Source organism: Polyodon spathula, chromosome 8 (assembly GCF_017654505.1).
Source record: "Polyodon spathula isolate WHYD16114869_AA chromosome 8, ASM1765450v1, whole genome shotgun sequence".
Lineage (NCBI taxonomy): Eukaryota > Metazoa > Chordata > Actinopteri > Acipenseriformes > Polyodontidae > Polyodon > Polyodon spathula.
In genome coordinates this window covers 50,907,253-50,927,698 of record NC_054541.1, presented here as the reverse complement: position 1 = coordinate 50,927,698, position 20,446 = coordinate 50,907,253, and the positions used below count along the sequence as shown (strand labels likewise).

Below are 20,446 nucleotides of genomic sequence, written 5' to 3'. Positions count from 1 at the left end.
TTGCACGTGAAGTGCTGTTCAATCCTCGTAACAAAATACAAATATACATTTTAAACACTCGTATTATACAGACCCGTTTTTATCCCGTGTACCAATGACTATACACCAACATTAACACACAACACACAACATATAAAAGAAAATACACACAGGAGTGGGCACTTCGTCACTAATTTTAGCCTCCATCTTAAAGGGTCATTCCCTGGCATTGAGAGTCCTCCTCCTGTGCTTCCAGCCAGCCTGCCTGCCCCTCCAAGCCCCTGCTAAGCACAGACAGCTGCTCCCATTCCCAGTTTAACACTCTGGACCTGCTCCAGGCCGTTAAAGTGCCCTTCTCCTGTCAGATGGGAGCAGAGCCAGATTCACTGTGACAAGCTGGGCCCCTGGTCACCAGTACAGCTGGTACTGGGTCCGGACCAGGGCTGTCAGTGTGTATGAGATTCTCATTGTAGTGAGATCCTGGGGTCTGGACCAGGGCTGTCAGTGTGTATGAGATTCTCATTGTAGTGAGATCTTGGGCTCCCTCTTTATAATTCTGTAGTAGGGAGCCACGGGTAAGAGGCCATGCAGTTTGGGTTCTGTCTTATAGAGAATACAAGCGCTAGTGTAATGGCATTAATGGGCAAATAGGAGCCATGACTGTACCGTCTTACAACCTGGAAAGGGTTGCGTTATATTTGTCTCAGTCTTTCCTGGAGACACAGATAGCATTGGTGGTGCTTTCTTTCTTTACAATGCACCTGGGTATCTGTTGTTGTGTCAGTCACGGCAATTTACAGCGGTCAGCGTGACTGGGCAATAACCACTTCCAGAAAAATGAAGACCACAATGTCCCACCCACTCACTTTGTGTTAGCAGTGGAATGAATAGCAACGAAAACCAGCTGCGGCTATTGTTGAACTTGTAGGGTGTCCTTCTGATTAAAAAGGGGTCTGTCTGAGTGGGGTTCAAAGGGCAATAAATACTGCATACCCTAAACTAAACCTCCAGCCTATTGTACAGCCCACTGGATCTGATTTTCAAAGCTGGTATTTCTGTGCAGTATGTAAATCTGCTTTAATAAAGCTCCAGAATAAAAAGAGCAAAACACATTTGTACTAAATTACTTCCACAGCAAAACAGAACATTAAATGCAAATCAAAAGCAAAGCGGTAAAGCGATTAATATAATCGTATCCCAATTAGATCCTTTATCCCAAGTTCCACATTTTAAACCAGGAGCTTGCCTACCCCACCCTTCTAGCCCACAGGGTAACCAGTCTCATCTTAAACAAGGCAGTAATTTATCTGCAGAGCGGCTTCTCCTGTCTAGCAGGCAGTGCAGATGAAGGAGCAGTCTGTCACTTAGAGATCTCCCTGTACACACATCACTTCCACATGGGGCAGTGAGAGCACTGCAGCAAAAACAGACATGACCCAAGCGACTGAGGAGTGCCCCGGGGGAGAGGGGACGCATTCACTGTCACTCAGACTGTCTGGAGCCAGAGAGAATGGGAGCCACACTCCCAGCACTCACAGACAAAACAACCCTTGCTGTACATATAGAGGTCATGGGCGATTCCAGGGGTCTGGGAAGTGAATCGCACACCTGCACTGCACTTTCACTATGAAGACACTTTACATACCAGTTCCACACACGCACACGCACACGCACACGCACACGCACACGCACACGCACACGCACACGCACGCACGCACACACACACCAGTACAGTAATGAAGCTGGATGACTGTGACAGGCAACAGTTTTGAAATTCCAAATCCAGGCCATTCCATTCCAGGACTTGGCCCGAGTCAGGACTTAAATGTGCATTTCAGTCTGCCGTTGCTTTCCAGTGCACAGGCAGGAAAGGTTTTTAGATGACTGTTCTTCTGGGAAAACTTGCTCTCCACATACAGGGTATTTATACATATTTGGTTTGGATAAAAAACCCTACCATTGTAACCCTGTTGACTGTAGCTGCTTTACTGGCAGTGTTTGCTGCAGACCTCTGTGTCAAGAAATAGGTGTATGAGTTTATAACAGGGCCTCAGCAAATGCCAGCAGAGGAGGGTGAGCGTAGAACATGATGATATATGTCGACAAAGTGAATGGTATTGTAATGCAATGAGCCAGTACACACCAGGCAGGTAATCCAGTGCAGGATCACAGTGTGCTCTACAGTACCAAGAGTACTGCTGTGTAATATTTCAGCTTCAGTCAGCTAACTCTGCCCTTAGAAACAAGCCCTATAGGAATCTATAGATATTATAGAAAATCCACATACAATTAAAGAAATACATTGCCAGGTTTGGAGAACAATACAGTATATAAATCAACACAAATCCATAACAGATAACTATAGCAAGCAAGTGTGATTTATAGATATATCTATAGGTTATGAAAACAATCCTGTTGCTTTTCTACAGTGATCTATAGTTTATTTTGATTTGATTTTTCTGAGGATCTGCTAAAGACTTGTCAGGTTATAGACGCTCCTCAGTGATACATTGAAATAGTACAGATGCTGTTCTTGTTTGTTAATGAAAACAGCACCCAACCCTTTTAACTGCACACCTGTGTCGGCTGTGCTGTAACATCTCATGAGTGCGTCTCTCTGAGGAATCAATATGCTGGCAAGACTGCCTGTGCTATTCCTACAGGAAACAAGCACGCCGTCTCTCTGTGTCTCTCACTCACAGAGGGAGCGTCTACAGCTGACTGCCTCAGTCTAGCCAGCACATCCTCAGACACTGTGGAGGCTGTGCCATATTTTTCTTTTTCAAAGTGCCAAACCTGTGCCTCCATTTTGAGGAGAACTCCTCTCGGTCTAACTTGAAGACTCCGGTTTTACTTCTCAGCCTTCTCTAAACCTTTCAGCGAGAGAATGAATGAATCAAGAATATTAATAACCATCATCATCATAACAACAATAATAATATCAATACGCATCTGATCTATTCTGCTGCTGATGCAATAGTTATCTCGTATCATTTTCATATCACAGTCGAGGAAGAAAATGCATTTTAATTCAAAACTGTCAAGCAACACTTAATTTATACCAATGCATCTTCAACAAAAAGCGCTCTCTGAAGACAAATGAATGTTGCAGCCGGCAGTCTAAACAGGAAGCAAATCCATCCATTCTGCCAGCAATCGGGAACGTCAAGCACGGAATATTATTAAAACTTAATAGGAAGAAGCACATGCTCTTATTCGAATACGGTACAAGCACGCTTCCCCAATGAAGCGGGTCAAAAACACCTGATTATCACATCTGCAACTCCAGCAGCCGCAAATCAGCACACGTTTACCTTTCTGGGCAACACGGCATGACTTCACTGTGTAACCACAAGGATATTCACGTTTCACTGGCATTATAACAGCTAGCTATCTGTGCTTGTAATGTATTCAAATTTAAACTATAGAGAGGGTTTTCACTGAACGAGATTCCACGAAAAGAACTCATTGAGAAGTGCATTTCATTTACAAGAGGGTCCTGGAGAGACAGCACCCAGCACACCATCATACTCCTATCACAAGAGGGTCCTGGAGAGACAGCACCCAGCACATCATCATACTCCTATCACAAGAGGGTCCTGGAGAGACAGCACCCACACATATCATCATACTCCTATCACAAGAGGGTCCTGGAGAGACAGCACCCACACATATCATCATACTCCTATCACAAGAGGGTCCTGGAGAGACAGCACCCAGCACATCATCATACTCCTATCACAAGAGGGTCCTGGAGAGACAGCACCCAGCACATCATCATACTCCTATCACAAGAGGGTCCTGGAGAGACAGCACCCAGCACACCATCATACTCCTATCACAAGAGAGTCCTGGAGAGACAGCACCCAGCACACCATCATACTCCTATCACAAGAGGGTCCTGGAGAGACAGCACCCAGCACATCATCATACTCCTATCACAAGAGGGTCCTGGAGAGACAGCACCCAGCACACCATCATACTCCTATCACAAGAGGGTCCTGGAGAGACAGCACCCAGCACACCATCATACTCCTATCACAAGAGGGTCCTGGAGAGACAGCACCCAGCACACCATCATACTCCTATCACAAGAGGGTCCTGGAGAGACAGCACCCAGCACACCATCATACTCCTATCACAAGAGGGTCCTGGAGAGACAGCACCCAGCACATCATCATACTCCTATCACAAGAGGGTCCTGGAGAGACAGCACCCAGCACATCATCATACTCCTATCACAAGAGGGTCCTGGAGAGACAGCACCCAGCACATCATCATACTCCTATCACAAGAGGGTCCTGGAGAGACAGCACCCAGCACATCATCATACTCCTATCACAAGAGGGTCCTGGAGAGAACAACATCCAGGACCCCATTGACAGTGGTGACCAGACAGCAAAAAGAAGGGAGGTCATGATTGTTGGGGACTCCATATTGAGAAACACAGCAAGTTCAGTTCGCAGTTTGGACCCCCTTACTACAACAGTGTGCTGCCTTCCGGGAGCCTCGGTCAAGCACATCACTGAGAACGTGGACAGGCTCCTAGAACGAACAGGAGACGACCCGGTAGTAGTCGTCCACATCGGTACAAACAACATTGGAAGAGACAGACCAAAATCCCTGCAAAACAAATTCAGAGAGCTAGGAAGGAAATTAAAAGAGAAAACCAAAACTGTGGTATTTTCTGGTATACTACCCGCACCTTGCAAAGGACCATATGGACAGCTGGAAATAATAAATCAAAACCAATGGTTGAAGACGTGGTGCACACGGGAAGGCTTCACCTATCTTGATCATTGGACCACTTTCTACAACGAGGACTATCTGTATAGACGGGATGGACTGCACTTAAATAACAAGGGAACTAGTCTACTTGGAGAAAAGATCCTCGAGCAGGTTCGGAAGCATTTAAACTAGAAAGGAAGGGGGGAGAAATCAACAAAAAAACAGAAGGGAGACCGCATCAAAACAAGAACAACAACTCAGGTAAGACAACCATTAAATGTATTTATCTAAATGCTAGAAGTATCAGAAACAAAATTCTAGAACTTGAAGCTACTGCACTAACAGGTAACTATGATGTGATAGGTGTTACAGAAACGTGGTTATCTGAGAGTGATGGGGACGAATATAATATTTGTGGGTATACACTGTATAGGAAAGACAGGCAGGACAGAAGAGGAGGAGGGGTAGCGCTATACATAAGAAACAGTCTTGAAGCCCAGGTGTTAAACCTGGACAAAGAAAATAAAACCGAATCAATATGGGTCAGAATAACAGACAAAAATTCAAAAGGCATAATAATAGGAGCATGCTATAGACAGCCAGATTCAGACGGTGAGCACAATAATCTGTTATACAATGACATTAGAAATGTGTGTAGCAAAGGAGAAGCCATACTAATGGGGGATTTCAACTTCCCCCAAATAAAATGGGAAAACCCGGTGGGTAGCGCGAAGGATGAAATAGAAATGGTGGAAATGACAAATGACTGCTTCCTAACACAATTTGTGAAGGCACCCACTAGAGGGGAGGCATGCCTTGATTTAGTCTTTTCAAATAACGAAGATAGAATAACTAAAACAGAGGTCAGAGAACCACTGGCAAACTCAGACCACAACATGGTCTCATTTGAAGTGTTTTTTAAATCCTCAAAAGTAAAGACTAAAGCTAAGGTTTACAATTTTAGAAAAGCAAACTATGAAGGTATGAAACAGAGACTAACAGAAGTAGATTGGAGTAAAATAGAGAAAACACCCACAGAAGAAGGATGGTTGTTCTTCAAAAACGTAGTACTAGAGGCGCAAAACAATTATATCCCTAAAGTAGACAAATCTAAATGTAAAACTAAATTGCCAAAATGGTTTAATAGATCAATTAAAAAAAATATTCAGCGAAAAAAAGGCACTTTACAGAGCATTAAAAAAAGGACCAAAAAGAAAGTACACAGAAAGAGTACACAGAACTGCAAATGCAAGTCAAAAAGGAAGTTAGAAAGGCCAAGAGAGAAATAGAAATGAACATTGCTAAGGGAGCTAAAACCAATTCCAAAATGTTTTTCCAATATTACAACAGCAAGAGAACATTCAAAGAGGAGATTAAATGTTTAAGAGATACAAATGGCAAAATCGTAGAGGAAGAAAAAAAAATAGCAAATATGTTAAATGATTACTTTTCACAAGTTTTTACAAAGGAAGATACTGACAACATGCCCCACATGTCATCCAGTTCCTATCCAGTTTTAAATAACTTTAGCATAACTGAGGCAGAAGTGTTAAAGGGACTAGGAGCTCTTAAAATAAACAAATCCCCTGGGCCGGATGAGATCCTCCCAGTAGTACTCAAAGAAATGAAAGAAGTAATTTACAAACCGCTAACCAAGATCATGCAGCAGTCTCTTGACACAGGGGTGGTACCGACAGACTGGAAAATTGCAAACGTAATACCGATCCACAAAAAGGGAAACAAAACTGAACCAGGTAACTACAGACCAGTAAGCCTGACTTCTATTATATGCAAACTTATGGAAACTATAATAAGATCCAAAATGGAAAATTACCTATATGGTAACAGGGTCCTGGGAGACAGTCAACATGGTTTTAGGAAAGGGAGATCGTGTCTAACTAACTTGCTTGATTTTTTTGAGGATGCAACATCGATAATGGATAATTGCAAAGCATATGACATGGTTTATTTAGATTTCCAGAAAGCTTTTGACAAAGTCCCGCACAAAAGATTAATTCTCAAACTGAACGCAGTTGGGATTCAAGGAAACACATGTACATGGATTAGGGAGTGGTTAACATGTAGAAAACAGAAAGTACTGATTAGAGGAAAAACCTCAGAATGGAGTGTGGTAACCAGCGGTGTACCACAGGGATCAGTATTAGGTCCTCTGCTATTCCTAATCTACATTAATGATTTAGATTCTGGTATAGTAAGCAAACTTGTTAAATTTGCAGACGACACAAAAGTAGGAGGAGTGGCAAACACTGTTTAGCAGCAAAGGTCATTCAAAATGATCTAGACAAGATTCAGAACTGGGCAGACACATGGCAAATGACATTTAATAGAGAAAAGTGTAAGGTACTGCACGCAGGAAATAAAAATGTACATTATAAATATCATATGGGAGATATTGAAATTGGAGAAGGAATCTATGAAAAAGACCTAGGAGTTTTTGTTGACTCAGAAATGTCTTCATCTAGGCAATGTGGGGAAGCTATAAAAAAGGCTAACAAGATGCTCGGATACATTGTGAAAAGTGTTGAATTTAAATCAAGGGAAGTAATGTTAAAACTGTACAATGCACTTGTAAGACCTCATCTTGAATATTGTGTGCAGTTCTGGTCACCTCGCTATAAAAAAGATATTGCTGCTCTAGAAAGAGTGCAAAGAAGAGCGACCAGAATTATTCCGGGCTTAAAAGGCATGTCATATGCAGACAGGCTAAAAGAATTGAATCTGTTCAGTCTTGAACAAAGAAGACTACGTGGCGACCTAATTCAAGCATTCAAAATTCTAAAAGGTATTGACAGTGTCGACGCAAGGGACTTTTTCAGCCTGAAAAAAGAAACAAGGACCAGGGGTCACAAATGGAGTTTAGAAAAAGGGGCATTCAGAACAGAAAATAGGAGACACTTTTTTACACAGAGAATTGTGAGGGTCTGGAATCAACTCCCCAGTAATGTTGTTGAAGCTGACACCCTGGGATCCTTCAAGAAGCTGCTTGATGAGATTTTGGGATCAATAAGCTACTAACAACCAAACTCCTAAGATGGGCCGAATGGCCTCCTCTCGTTTGTAAACTTTCTTATGTTCTTATGTTCTTATGAGAGAGACAACACCCAGCACACCATCATACTCCTATCACAAGAGGGTCCTGGAGAGACAGCACCCAGCACATCATCATACTCCTATCACAAGAGGGTCCTGGAGAGACAGCACCCAGCACATCATCATACTCCTATCACAAGAGAGTCCTGGAGAGACAGCACCCAGCACACCATCATACTCCTATCACAAGAGGGTCCTGGAGAGACAGCACCCAGCACATCATCATACTCCTATCACAAGAGGGTCCTGGAGAGACAGCACCCAGCACATCATCATACTCCTATCACAAGAGGGTCCTGGAGAGACAGCACCCAGCACATCATCATCATACTCCTATCACAAGAGGGTCCTGGAGAGACAGCACCCACACATATCATCATACTCCTATCACAAGAGGGTCCTGGAGAGACAGCACCCACACATATCATCATACTCCTATCACAAGAGGGTCCTGGAGAGACAGCACCCACACATATCATCATACTCCTATCACAAGAGGGTCCTGGAGAGACAGCACCCACACATATCATCATACTCCTATCACAAGAGGGTCCTGGAGAGACAGCACCCAGCACACCATCATACTCCTATCACAAGAGGGTCCTGGAGAGACAGCACCCAGCACACCATCATACTCCTATCACAAGAGGGTCCTGGAGAGACAGCACCCAGCACATCATCATACTCCTATCACAAGAGGGTCCTGGAGAGACAGCACCCACACATATCATCATACTCCTATCACAAGAGGGTCCTGGAGAGACAGCACCCAGCACACCATCATACTCCTATCACAAGAGGGTCCTGGAGAGACAACACCCAGCACACCATCATACTCCTATCACAAGAGGGTCCTGGAGAGACAGCACCCAGCACATCATCATACTCCTATCACAAGAGGGTCCTGGAGAGACAACACCCAGCACACCATCATACTCCTATCACAAGAGGGTCCTGGAGAGACAGCACCCAGCACACCATCATACTCCTATCACAAGAGAGTCCTGGAGAGACAGCACCCAGCACATCCATCATACTCCTATCACAAGAGAGTCCTGGAGAGACAGCACCCAGCACACCATCATACTCCTATCACAAGAGGGTCCTGGAGAGACAGCACCCAGCACATCATCATACTCCTATCACAAGCCATGGCCACGGGTGTGATGACAGCATGCTTTGCTTGCAATTTTCAAATCTGACAATTTTCAACAATCCCGGGTCGTTTAAAGTGTTACATTGTGTTAAATTGTTACATGATGTTGCAATCCCGGGTCTGTTTAAAGTGTTACATTGTGTTACAATCCCGGGTCTGTTTAAAGTGTTACATTGTGTTGCAATGCCGGGGTCCAGGAATATTATTGTTGTTATTATTATATTTCTTAATGAACGGTAACCCTAAGATACGCTGGCTGTGCTGCCTGCACTCAGCGGCTCTGTATTCGCACCTGGGCGCTGATGCACGAATTCCACAAAGCAGGCTGCTGCTGTGCGGAGGCGCAGGAGCTCCCTGTAGATATCGAGGCGCCAGGCAGGGCAATGCGGGTCCCACTGCACACACACACACACACACACCTCGGGACAGTGCTGCGGATCCTAGTCCTAACACGATGCGCTAGCACTTACCGGACGTCAGCTGCATCCAGCCGCAGATCTTGTAGGCAGTGGCGGTGCTGCAGAAGAAGAAGAGGGTGAAGCAGACGATACAGGTGATGACCATCACCATGGACATCCCTATGAAGAACGAGGCCGCTTTGAAGGCGCCGGAGGGGATGGTGTCGAAGTCGGTGAAGCTGCCCCGGCACGTCAGCTCCCTGGAGATCCCGTTCCCGATGCAGTAGTGGAAGAGGCCGAAGTAGCCGGCTTGCGGCGTGTCCACTCCGTCCCCGATCCAGTAGGGCTCTATGAAACACACCACGTTAACGATGGCGAATAAGATGGTGAAAATCGCCCACAGGACTCCGATCGCCCGGGAATTCCTCAAGTAGTTCGTTTGGTAAATCTTCGCAGCGTCCTGTGCTGGTAGCATGGCTGCGGCGGTGCCGGGCACCATCTCTAACGCGGCTGTTACTGTCAGTGTGATTATCAATATTTATAATGTCGTTATGATTATGAAATACCTGCCGCGTGCGTCCTTACACCCGTTTATTTCTGTTAATATTATTATTAATCACCAACAGCAATTAACTGTGCGAGAAGCAATTCACATCGCTTCCTCAGTCAAGTGAGTAAATAAATAAGGAGAGAAATCCGTCATTTTCTCTTTCTCCTTCAAATTATAATTCGTGGTCGTTCTCAGTGTTTATTATTAGACGAAGATCCCAGCTGCTCTCTCTCTTTCTCTCTCTCTCGGTGTTTGCGATCCTGTCACAGCATCTGCTTTCTGGTTTAATGTTTAACTGTGTAATTGAAACACGCCATTTGACCCGGCTGCTGTAAAGAGAATATCAGATCACACCTCGGAAAATGTGGACTGCAAACACAGGAATAACCCCAATGAAATGCTTTTTTTTTAGCTACAATATCCAGGTTATTGCATTTCGCTATGACGTGAGGGAGAAGTCAAATTAAAACACCGGATTTTACCTCCGGATTAGAGGAGAAAACTGCAGTCCGTTGCCACGGAGATCATTCTTTTGAACAACCTTCAGTCTCCGATGACACACATTTGATACAAAAATGGCGATAAAATATCAAAAAGCAGGTCTCGTTTCTGTATTATTATTATTATTATTATTATTATTATTATTATTATTATTATTATTATTGTTTAAAGCCCTCTTTGCATTATCGAGAATATAATGTATTCAGAGCATGTATTAAAATTAGCAGCAGTGCATTTCTTCAGTGAAGAAGAAAAAAAACTAAAACAGAAACCAACATAAAAATAAATAAAATCCATTGCCTCTCTCCGGCTCCTTGTCTGTAACCGCGTCAACACCGAAAATTGAAAAATCTTCTCCGGTTTTCTTCACGGTGTCATCTATGTGTCTCTGCTCAGATAAAGCATGCTTAGTTTCAGATGCAGCGCACAGCCTCCCCTCCTGCTCGGCTCCTGTGTGCGACACTGCTCGCTCCCCAGCGCTCACTGCGCGATTCCTGCAAGCGGAGAGCCGCAGCCTCGGGTGTGCTCAGCGCCGGTGCAAGATGGAAACCAAAGTTATGCCGCTGAAATTGCATTTTTGTTAAAGGCATCCAACAAAAAGGCTGCCTTCAGTTGAAGATCCAGCATGCTGCTTGAACAACATGGTGGCTACTGGCTGCTAAGAACGCCAATAATTAAAATTAATACGTAAACCAAACAGGCGCATTCTGACAAGGTGTGTGTGTGTCTGTGTCTGTGTCTGGTGTGGATCATATATATATATATATATATATATATATATATATATATATATATATATATATATATATATATATATGTATTGTACGTAGTTTTGGAGTTATAGTGAACACCTATAGTCATTGAAGCTGCAGTGTCCCACATTCATGTTTAATTTGACTGGAAACTACAACCTTGTTTCCCCCAGTTTGTTTTCATTGTCTGTGGGACCCGTGCTGTGTTGAAACCTGCTTGTAAATATGCAATATACTACTGTACGTGCTGCAGTAAAGGGTTATACACAACACAACCACGCTCTGCTACAGCCGAGGAAGCAAGCAGATATTATTTGTATTTCCAAATTATGTTTTTGCTTTCCAGGAATTCCTCAAACCCACTGCCTTCCACACTGCAGCCCAACACTCTAATCTCTGAGCTACTCAAACCCACTGCCTTCCACCCTGCAGCCCAACACTAACCACTGATCTCCTCAAACCCACTGCCTTCCACTCTGCAGCCCAGCACTCTAATCACTGAGCTATTCAAACCCACTGCCTTCCACACTGCAGCCCAACACTAACCACTGAGCTACTGAAACCCAATGCCTTCCACACTGCAGCCCAGCACTCTAACCACTGAGCTACTCAAACCCACTGCCTTCCACACTGCAGCCCAGCACTCTAACCACTGAGCTACTCAAACCCACTGCCTTCCACACTGCAGCCCAGCACTCTAACCACTGAGCTACTCAAACCCACTGCCTTCCACCCTGCAGCCCAGCACTCTAACCACTGAGCTACTCAAACCCACTGCCTTCCACACTGCAGCCCAGCACTCTAATCTCTGAGCTACTCAAACCCACTGCCTTCCACACTGCAGCCCAACACTCTAACCACTGAGCTACTGAAACCCAATGCCTTCCACACTGCAGCCCAGCACTCTAACCACTGAGCTACTCAAACCCACTGCCTTCCACACTGCAGCCCAGCACTCTAATCACTGAGCTACTCAAACCCACTGCCTTCCACACTGCAGCCCAGCACTCTAATCACTGAGCTACTCAAACCCACTGCCTTCCACACTGCAGCCCAGCACTCTAACCACTGAGCTACTCAAACACACTGCCTTCCACACTGCAGCCCAGCACTCTAACCACTGAGCTACTCAAACCCACTGCCTTCCACACTGCAGCCCAGCACTCTAACCACTGAGCTACTCAAACCCACTGCCTTCCACACTGCAGCCCAGCACTCTAACCACTGAGCTACTCAAACCCACTGCCTTCCACACTGCAGCCCAGCACTCTAACCACTGAGCTACTCAAACCCACTGCCTTCCACACTGCAGCCCAGCACTCTAACCACTGAGCTACTCAAACCCACTGCCTTCCACACTGCAGCCCAGCACTCGAACCACTGAGCTACTCAAACACACTGCCTTCCACCCTGCAGCCCTGCACACGAACCACTGAGCTCCTCAAACCCACTGCCTTCCACACTGCAGCCCAACACTCTAACCACTGAGCTACTCAAACCCACTGCCTTCCACACTGCAGCCCAGCACTCTAACCACTGAGCTACTCAAACCCACTGCCTTCCACCCTGCAGCCTTGCACTCGAACCACTGAGCTACTCAAACCCACTGCCTTCCACACTGCAGCCCAGCACTCTAACCACTGAGCTACTCAAACCCACTGCCTTCCACACTGCAGCCCAGCACTAACCACTGAGCTACTCAAACCCACTGCCTTCCACACTGCAGCCCAGCACTCTAACCACTGAGCTACTCAAACCCACTGCCTTCCACACTGCAGCCCAGCACTTTCTAACCACTGAGCTACTCAAACCCACTGCCTTCCACACTGCAGCCCAGCACTCTAACCACTGAGCTACTCAAACCCACTGCCTTCCACACTGCAGCCCAGCACTCTAACCACTGAGCTACTCAAACCCACTGCCTTCCACACTGCAGCCCAGCACTCTAACCACTGAGCTACTCAAACACACTGCCTTCCACCCTGCAGCCCAGCACTCTAACCACTGAGCTACTCAAACCCACTGCCTTCCACACTGCAGCCCAGCACTCTAACCACTGAGCTACTCAAACCCACTGCCTTCCACCCTGCAGCCCAGCACTCTAACCACTGAGCTACTCAAACCCACTGCCTTCCACCCTGCAGCCCAGCACTCTAACCACTGAGCTACTCAAACCCACTGCCTTCCACACTGCAGCCCAGCACTCTAACCACTGAGCTACTCAAACCCACTGCCTTCCACACTGCAGCCCAGCACTCTAATCACTGAGCTACTCAAACCCACTGCCTTCCACACTGCAGCCCAGCACTCTAACCACTGAGCTACTCAAACCCACTGCCTTCCACACTGCAGCCCAACACTCTAACCACTGAGCTACTCAAACCCACTGCCTTCCACACTGCAGCCCAGCACTCTAATCACTGAGCTACTCAAACCCACTGCCTTCCACCCTGCAGCCCAGCACTCTAATCACTGAGCTACTCAAACCCACTGCCTTCCACACTGCAGCCCAACACTCTAATCACTGAGCTACTCAAACACACTGCCTTCCACACTGCAGCCCAACACTCTAACCACTGAGCTACTCAAACCCACTGCCTTCCACACTGCAGCCCAACACTCTAATCACTGAGCTACTCAAACCCACTGCCTTCCACACTGCAGCCCAACACTCTAATCACTGAGCTACTCAAACCCACTGCCTTCCACCCTGCAGCCCAACACTTTCTAAACCACTGAGCTACTCAAACACACTGCCTTCCACACTGCAGCCCAACACTCTAATCACTGAGCTACTCAAACCCACTGCCTTCCACCCTGCAGGCCAGCACTCTAACCACTGAGCCACTCCTTGCAGTAGCCCCAAACCCTGACCTCAGCACTCCCTTTAAATGCTGCAGTATCCCCAGCGGTCTGCCTCCTCGGGGGCTAATGAAAGTGCAGGGAAGTTTGTTAGATAGCCGATAGAAGCTGGAGCAATGAGATCTCTGGGGACTGGCCTCGGCATATATGAATGATGTCCAGAGCACAACAGAATTTTATTACAAAGAAACTCAACTTGTATTCTACCTTAATAATGAATGAATGAAGCTTGAACATCCCCTTTTCATGACGCACTATATACCCACTGCCTTCCACTATGCAGAAGCACTATATAACTGCAGATCTCTTCATGAAACACTATATAACTGCAGATCTCTTCATGAAACTCTATATAACTGCAGATCTCTTCATGAAGCACTATATAACTGCAGATCTCTTTTCATGAAACACTATATAACTGCAGATCTCTTTTCATGAAGCACTATATAACTGCAGATCTCTTTTCATGAAACACTATATAACTGCAGATCTCTTTTCATGAAGCACTATATAACTGCAGATCTCTCTAATCATGAAGCACTATATAACTGCAGATCTCTTCATGAAACACTATATAACTGCAGATCTCTTTTCATGAAACACTATATAACTGCAGATCTCTTTTCATGAAACACTATATAACTGCAGATCTCTTTTCATGAAACACTATATAACTGCAGATCTCTTTTCATGAAACACTATATAACTGCAGATCTCTTTTCATGAAACACTATATAACTGCAGATCTCTTTTCATGAAACACTATATAACTGCATATCTCTTTTCATGAAGTGCTATATAACTGCAGATCTCTTTTCATGAAACACTATATAACTGCAGATCTCTTTTCATGAAACACTATATAACTGCAGATCTCTTTTCATGAAACACTATATAACTGCAGATCTCTTTTCATGAAACACTATATAACTGCAGATCTCTTTTCATGAAGCGCTATATAACTGCATATCTCTTTTCATGAAGTGCTATATAACTGCATATCTCTTTTCATGAAGTGCTATATAACTGCAGATCTCTTTTCATGAAGCGCTATATAACTGCAGATCTCTTTTCATGAAACACTATATAACTGCAGATCTCTTTTCATGAAGCACTATATAACTGCAGATCTCTTTTCATGAAACACTATATAACTGCAGATCTCTTTTCATGAAACACTATATAACTGCAGATCTCTTTTCATGAAGCACTATATAACTGCAGATCTCTTTTCATGAAGCACTATATAACTGCAGATCTCTTTTCATGAAACACTATATAACTGCAGATCTCTTTTCATGAAGCACTATATAACTGCAGATCTCTTTTCATGAAGCGCTATATAACTGCAGATCTCTTCATGAAACACTATATAACTGCAGATCTCTTTTCATGAAACACTATATAACTGCAGATCTCTTTTCATGAAACACTATATAACTGCAGATCTCTTTTCATGAAACACTATATAACTGCAGATCTCTTTTCATGAAGCGCTATATAACTGCAGATCTCTTTTCATGAAACACTATATAACTGCAGATCTCTTTTCATGAAACACTATATAACTGCAGATCTCTTTTCATGAAACACTATATAACTGCAGATCTCTTTTCATGAAGCACTATATAACTGCAGATCTCTTTTCATGAAGCACTATATAACTGCAGATCTCTTTTCATGAAACACTATATAACTGCAGATCTCTTTTCATGAAGCGCTATATAACTGCAGATCTCTTTTCATGAAGCACTATATAACTGCAGATCTCTTTTCATGAAGCGCTATATAACTGCAGATCTCTTTTCATGAAACACTATATAACTGCAGATCTCTTTTCATGAAGCACTATATAACTGCAGATCTCTTTTCATGAAGCACTATATAACTGCAGATCTCTTTTCATGAAGCACTATATAACTGCAGATCTCTTTTCATGAAGCACTATATAACTGCAGATCTCTTTTCATGAAACACTATATAACTGCAGATCTCTTTTCATGAAACACTATATAACTGCAGATCTCTTTTCATGAAGCACTATATAACTGCAGATCTCTTTTCATGAAACACTATATAACTGCAGATCTCTTTTCATGAAACACTATATAACTGCAGATCTCTTTTCATGAAACACTGTATAACTGCAGATCTCTTTTCATGAAACACTATATAACTGCAGATCTCTTTTCATGAAGCGCTATATAACTGCAGATCTCTTTTCATGAAACACTATATAACTGCAGATCTCTTTTCATGAAACACTATATAACTGCAGATCTCTTTTCATGAAGCACTATATAACTGCAGATCTCTTTTCATGAAGTGCTATATAACTGCAGATCTCTTTTCATGAAACACTATATAACTGCAGATCTCTTTTCATGAAGCGCTATATAACTGCAGATCTCTTTTCATGAAGCACTATATAACTGCAGATCTCTTTTCATGAAACACTATATAACTGCAGATCTCTTTTCATGAAACACTATATAACTGCAGATCTCTTTTCATGAAACACTATATAACTGCAGATCTCTTTTCATGAAGCGCTATATAACTGCAGATCTCTTTTCATGAAACACTATATAACTGCAGATCTCTTTTCATGAAACACTATATAACTGCAGATCTCTTTTCATGAAACACTATATAACTGCAGATCTCTTTTCATGAAGCACTATATAACTGCAGATCTCTTTTCATGAAACACTATATAACTGCAGATCTCTTTTCATGAAACACTATATAACTGCAGATCTCTTTTCATGAAACACTATATAACTGCAGATCTCTTTTCATGAAACACTATATAACTGCAGATCTCTTTTCATGAAACACTATATAACTGCAGATCTCTTTTCATGAAACACTATATAACTGCAGATCTCTTTTCATGAAACACTATATAACTGCAGATCTCTTTTCATGAAGCACTATATAACTGCAGATCTCTTTTCATGAAACACTATATAACTGCAGATCTCTTTTCATGAAACACTATATAACTGCAGATCTCTTTTCATGAAACACTATATAACTGCAGATCTCTTTTCATGAAACACTATATAACTGCAGATCTCTTTTCATGAAACACTATATAACTGCAGATCTCTTTTCATGAAGCACTATATAACTGCAGATCTCTTTTCATGAAGCGCTATATAACTGCAGATCTCTTTTCATGAAACACTATATAACTGCAGATCTCTTTTCATGAAACACTATATAACTGCAGATCTCTTTTCATGAAGCACTATATAACTGCAGATCTCTTTTCATGAAACACTATATAACTGCAGATCTCTTTTCATGAAGCGCTATATAACTGCAGATCTCTTTTCATGAAACACTATATAACTGCAGATCTCTTTTCATGAAGCGCTATATAACTGCAGATCTCTTTTCATGAAACACTATATAACTGCAGATCTCTTTTCATGAAGCGCTATATAACTGCAGATCTCTTTTCATGAAACACTATATAACTGCAGATCTCTTCATGAAACACTATATAACTGCAGATCTCTTTTCATGAAGTGCTATATAACTGCAGATCTCTTTTCATGAAGCACTATGTGGTGCATTTAATTACCCGTATTCATTCCATGTTTCTTTGTAACAAATGGTGTTGCTCACATGTATAAGGCATGTATTCACACCCTGGCGATTGTGAGAAGTGTTCATTCATGCATGAATTCATGCCTTACACATGTGAGCAACATCACGTGTTAGAAAGGATCATGGAATGAATATCCAGGTATATTTGGATACAGCAGAGTAACACACATGAATGGCATCTCTCACACACAAATGCACTCACTGTAGGACTGGACATCTCAGTAACCTTGATTACATCTTCAAAGCACACAGAAACTCCAATGCTCATTGAGATGTCACAGTACTCAGGCCCTGTTCGCTGTAAAGGTTAATAGTTATTGTAATTTGTATTCATAGGGTGTAGAGAAAGATGATAATGAATCAATACTGGAACATTGTGGGCTTAAAAGGCATGTCATTATCAGACAGGCTAAAAGAATCAAATCTGTTCAATCTTGAACAAAGAAGACTACGCGGCGACCTAATTCAAGCATTAAATTCTAAAAGGTATTGACAATGTCGACCCAAGGGACTTTTTCGACCTGAAAAAAGAAACAAGGACCAGGGGTCATAAATGGAGATTAGACAAAGGGGCATTCAAAACAGAAAATAGGAGGCACTTTTTTACACAGAGAATTGTGAGGGTCTGGAATCAACTCCCCAGTAATGTTGTTGAAGCTGACACCCTGGGATCCTTCAAGAAGCTGCTTGATGAGATTCTGGGATCAATAAGCTACTAACAACCAAACGAGCAAGATGGGCCGAATGGCCTCCTCTCGTTTGTAAACTTTCTTATGTTCTTATGTTCTAACATAACCTAGAACCCAGAACCACTCAGATGCTGGAGCAACAGAACCCAGAACCAACTGCTGAAATACTGGAGCAACAGAATCCAGAACTATCCACTCAAATACTGGAGCAACAGAACCAACCGCTTAAATATGAGCAACTTAACCCAGAACCAACCACTCAAATATTGGAGCAACAGAACCCAGAACCCAGAACAATTCAAATACTGGAGCAACAGAACCCAGAACCAACTGCTGAAATACTGGAGCAACAGAATCCAGAATCAACCACTCAAATATTGGAGCAACAGAACCCAGAATCAACCGCTCAAATACTGGAGCAACAGAACCCAGAACCAACCGCTCAAATACTGGTGCAACAGAACCCAGAACCAACCGCTCAAATACTGGAGCAACAGAACCCAGAACCAACCGCTCAAATACTGGTGCAACAGAACCCAGAACTGCTCAGAATTATTGAATCAAACACCAAATGTTTAAAAGAAATTCAAAGGACACTTGAAGCTGTTTACTCTATACAGATAAAAACAACACAATTCTGTAAAGTGCAGAGATCGAGTCAGAGACCAGGACCAGAGACACGGTGGAAACGCAGAGCAGGCATTGCTTTGCACACAGCATGCACAGCACCATTTTCTCCTCATGGTTTTTTTTTAATGATCATTCTCATAATATGTGTAACAAAGTCATATTTGTCTTTTTGTTCGAGCTTTTCATTTTTTGTTTTTTATTATCATGACATACAAGTTGTTAATTTGAAAGCAATCTGACCCTCAGTCGTTGCTGTCGCATTGTCTTGATGCAATAACGATGAGTGATAGAGGGGGTTTAATTAGTGCACTCAATCCCGGACTGCTTGATAGGAGGGAGGAAGCGGAGCTGCATCCTGGTCGCTTTGAAGTTCATCAGCGTATCATCACTACACTGTGTTAGCTGTGATTACCCTGAACGAATACTCAGGGATTGGCAAGGTGTCCATGGTAATTTATTTATAAAAAAGTACGATTTACAATCTCTGTTGAAAAATACATGATTTATCTATGTACATATTGCAATTGCGAAAAAAACAGGCTAGATTTGGCCTCTGCTTCTCCCAGTAAACTGACAATGACAATATTCTACCTTAACTATGGTTACTGCAGAATCAAGGAGACCAGAGCCAACAGGGGAAGTCAGGTAAAGTCAGTGACCGACTTTGTGAACCGCAATCTCAAAGATGCACAGAATGATCTTTGCCTTGCCTACAGTTTAGCAAAAGCCAAACTGCCGTTTACAGCAGGTATAGTTTCCAAAGAAATGGCTGAAAAAAATAGACCCAAACTCTGCTCCTTTTCAAAGACTGCATTGCAGTGCAAAAACAGTGTCAAGAAACACAGCGGATTTAGGTGGCTATCTTTACAGACTGTTCAAGCAGCAGTAGATGCACTGTTTGTAAACTTAATGTGCGATGATAGCACTGACCACAGTGACAAGAGTCAAATAATAATTTCTCATCATTTTGTGAATGTTGACGCAGGTGAAATTCGCTCTGAGTTTTTTAGCTTAATTGAAATAACCGAGCTTTGTAATTCACAAAATTTGAGTGAAGCTATCATTGGTTGTTTGGAAAATGACCAAACAAGTACCCTGTAGAGAAAATTGTGGGATTTACATCGGATGGGGAATCTGTAATGCAAGCCCAACGTGAAAGTGTTTCAAAGCGATTCAAAGATCGCTATGGCGATTTATTTGTCCAGCACTGTATGACTCATCGTCAAGTCTTAATGGCTAAAGACGCTGAATCAGTCATACCTGACTTTGTGGAAGACACGATCAAAGTGACACTGAAACATTTCAGTGGGGCTACAAGAAAAAAGGAGTTTAGGCAGATCTGTGAGATAAATGAAGAGGAATACTCAAACCTGGTTAACTACAAAAAAATTTGCTGGTTAAGTTTGTCTGCCTGCGTTGAGAGGTTTGAGTTACTGGAGGATTCTCTAGTGCAATACTTTGAGAGAGAG

General features: G+C 43.1%; 1 protein-coding gene across 2 annotated transcripts in view; it reads right to left on the bottom strand.

The window, feature by feature from the left end:
- The window catches only part of LOC121320133 (LHFPL tetraspan subfamily member 3 protein), a 70,043-nt gene extending 58,941 nt beyond the window's left edge, over window positions 1-11,102 (bottom strand). Inside the window, exon 1 of one of the 2 annotated variants that reach the window (XM_041258390.1) lies at window positions 9,445-11,102. In XM_041258390.1, coding sequence (XP_041114324.1) covers window positions 9,445-9,871 — 427 coding nt within the window. In that variant the 5' untranslated portion in view covers window positions 9,872-11,102. The remainder of the gene's footprint in view (window positions 1-9,444) is intronic. The other variant, XM_041258391.1, reaches the window with a different exon arrangement.
- Window positions 11,103-20,446: the final 9,344 nt, after the last annotated feature.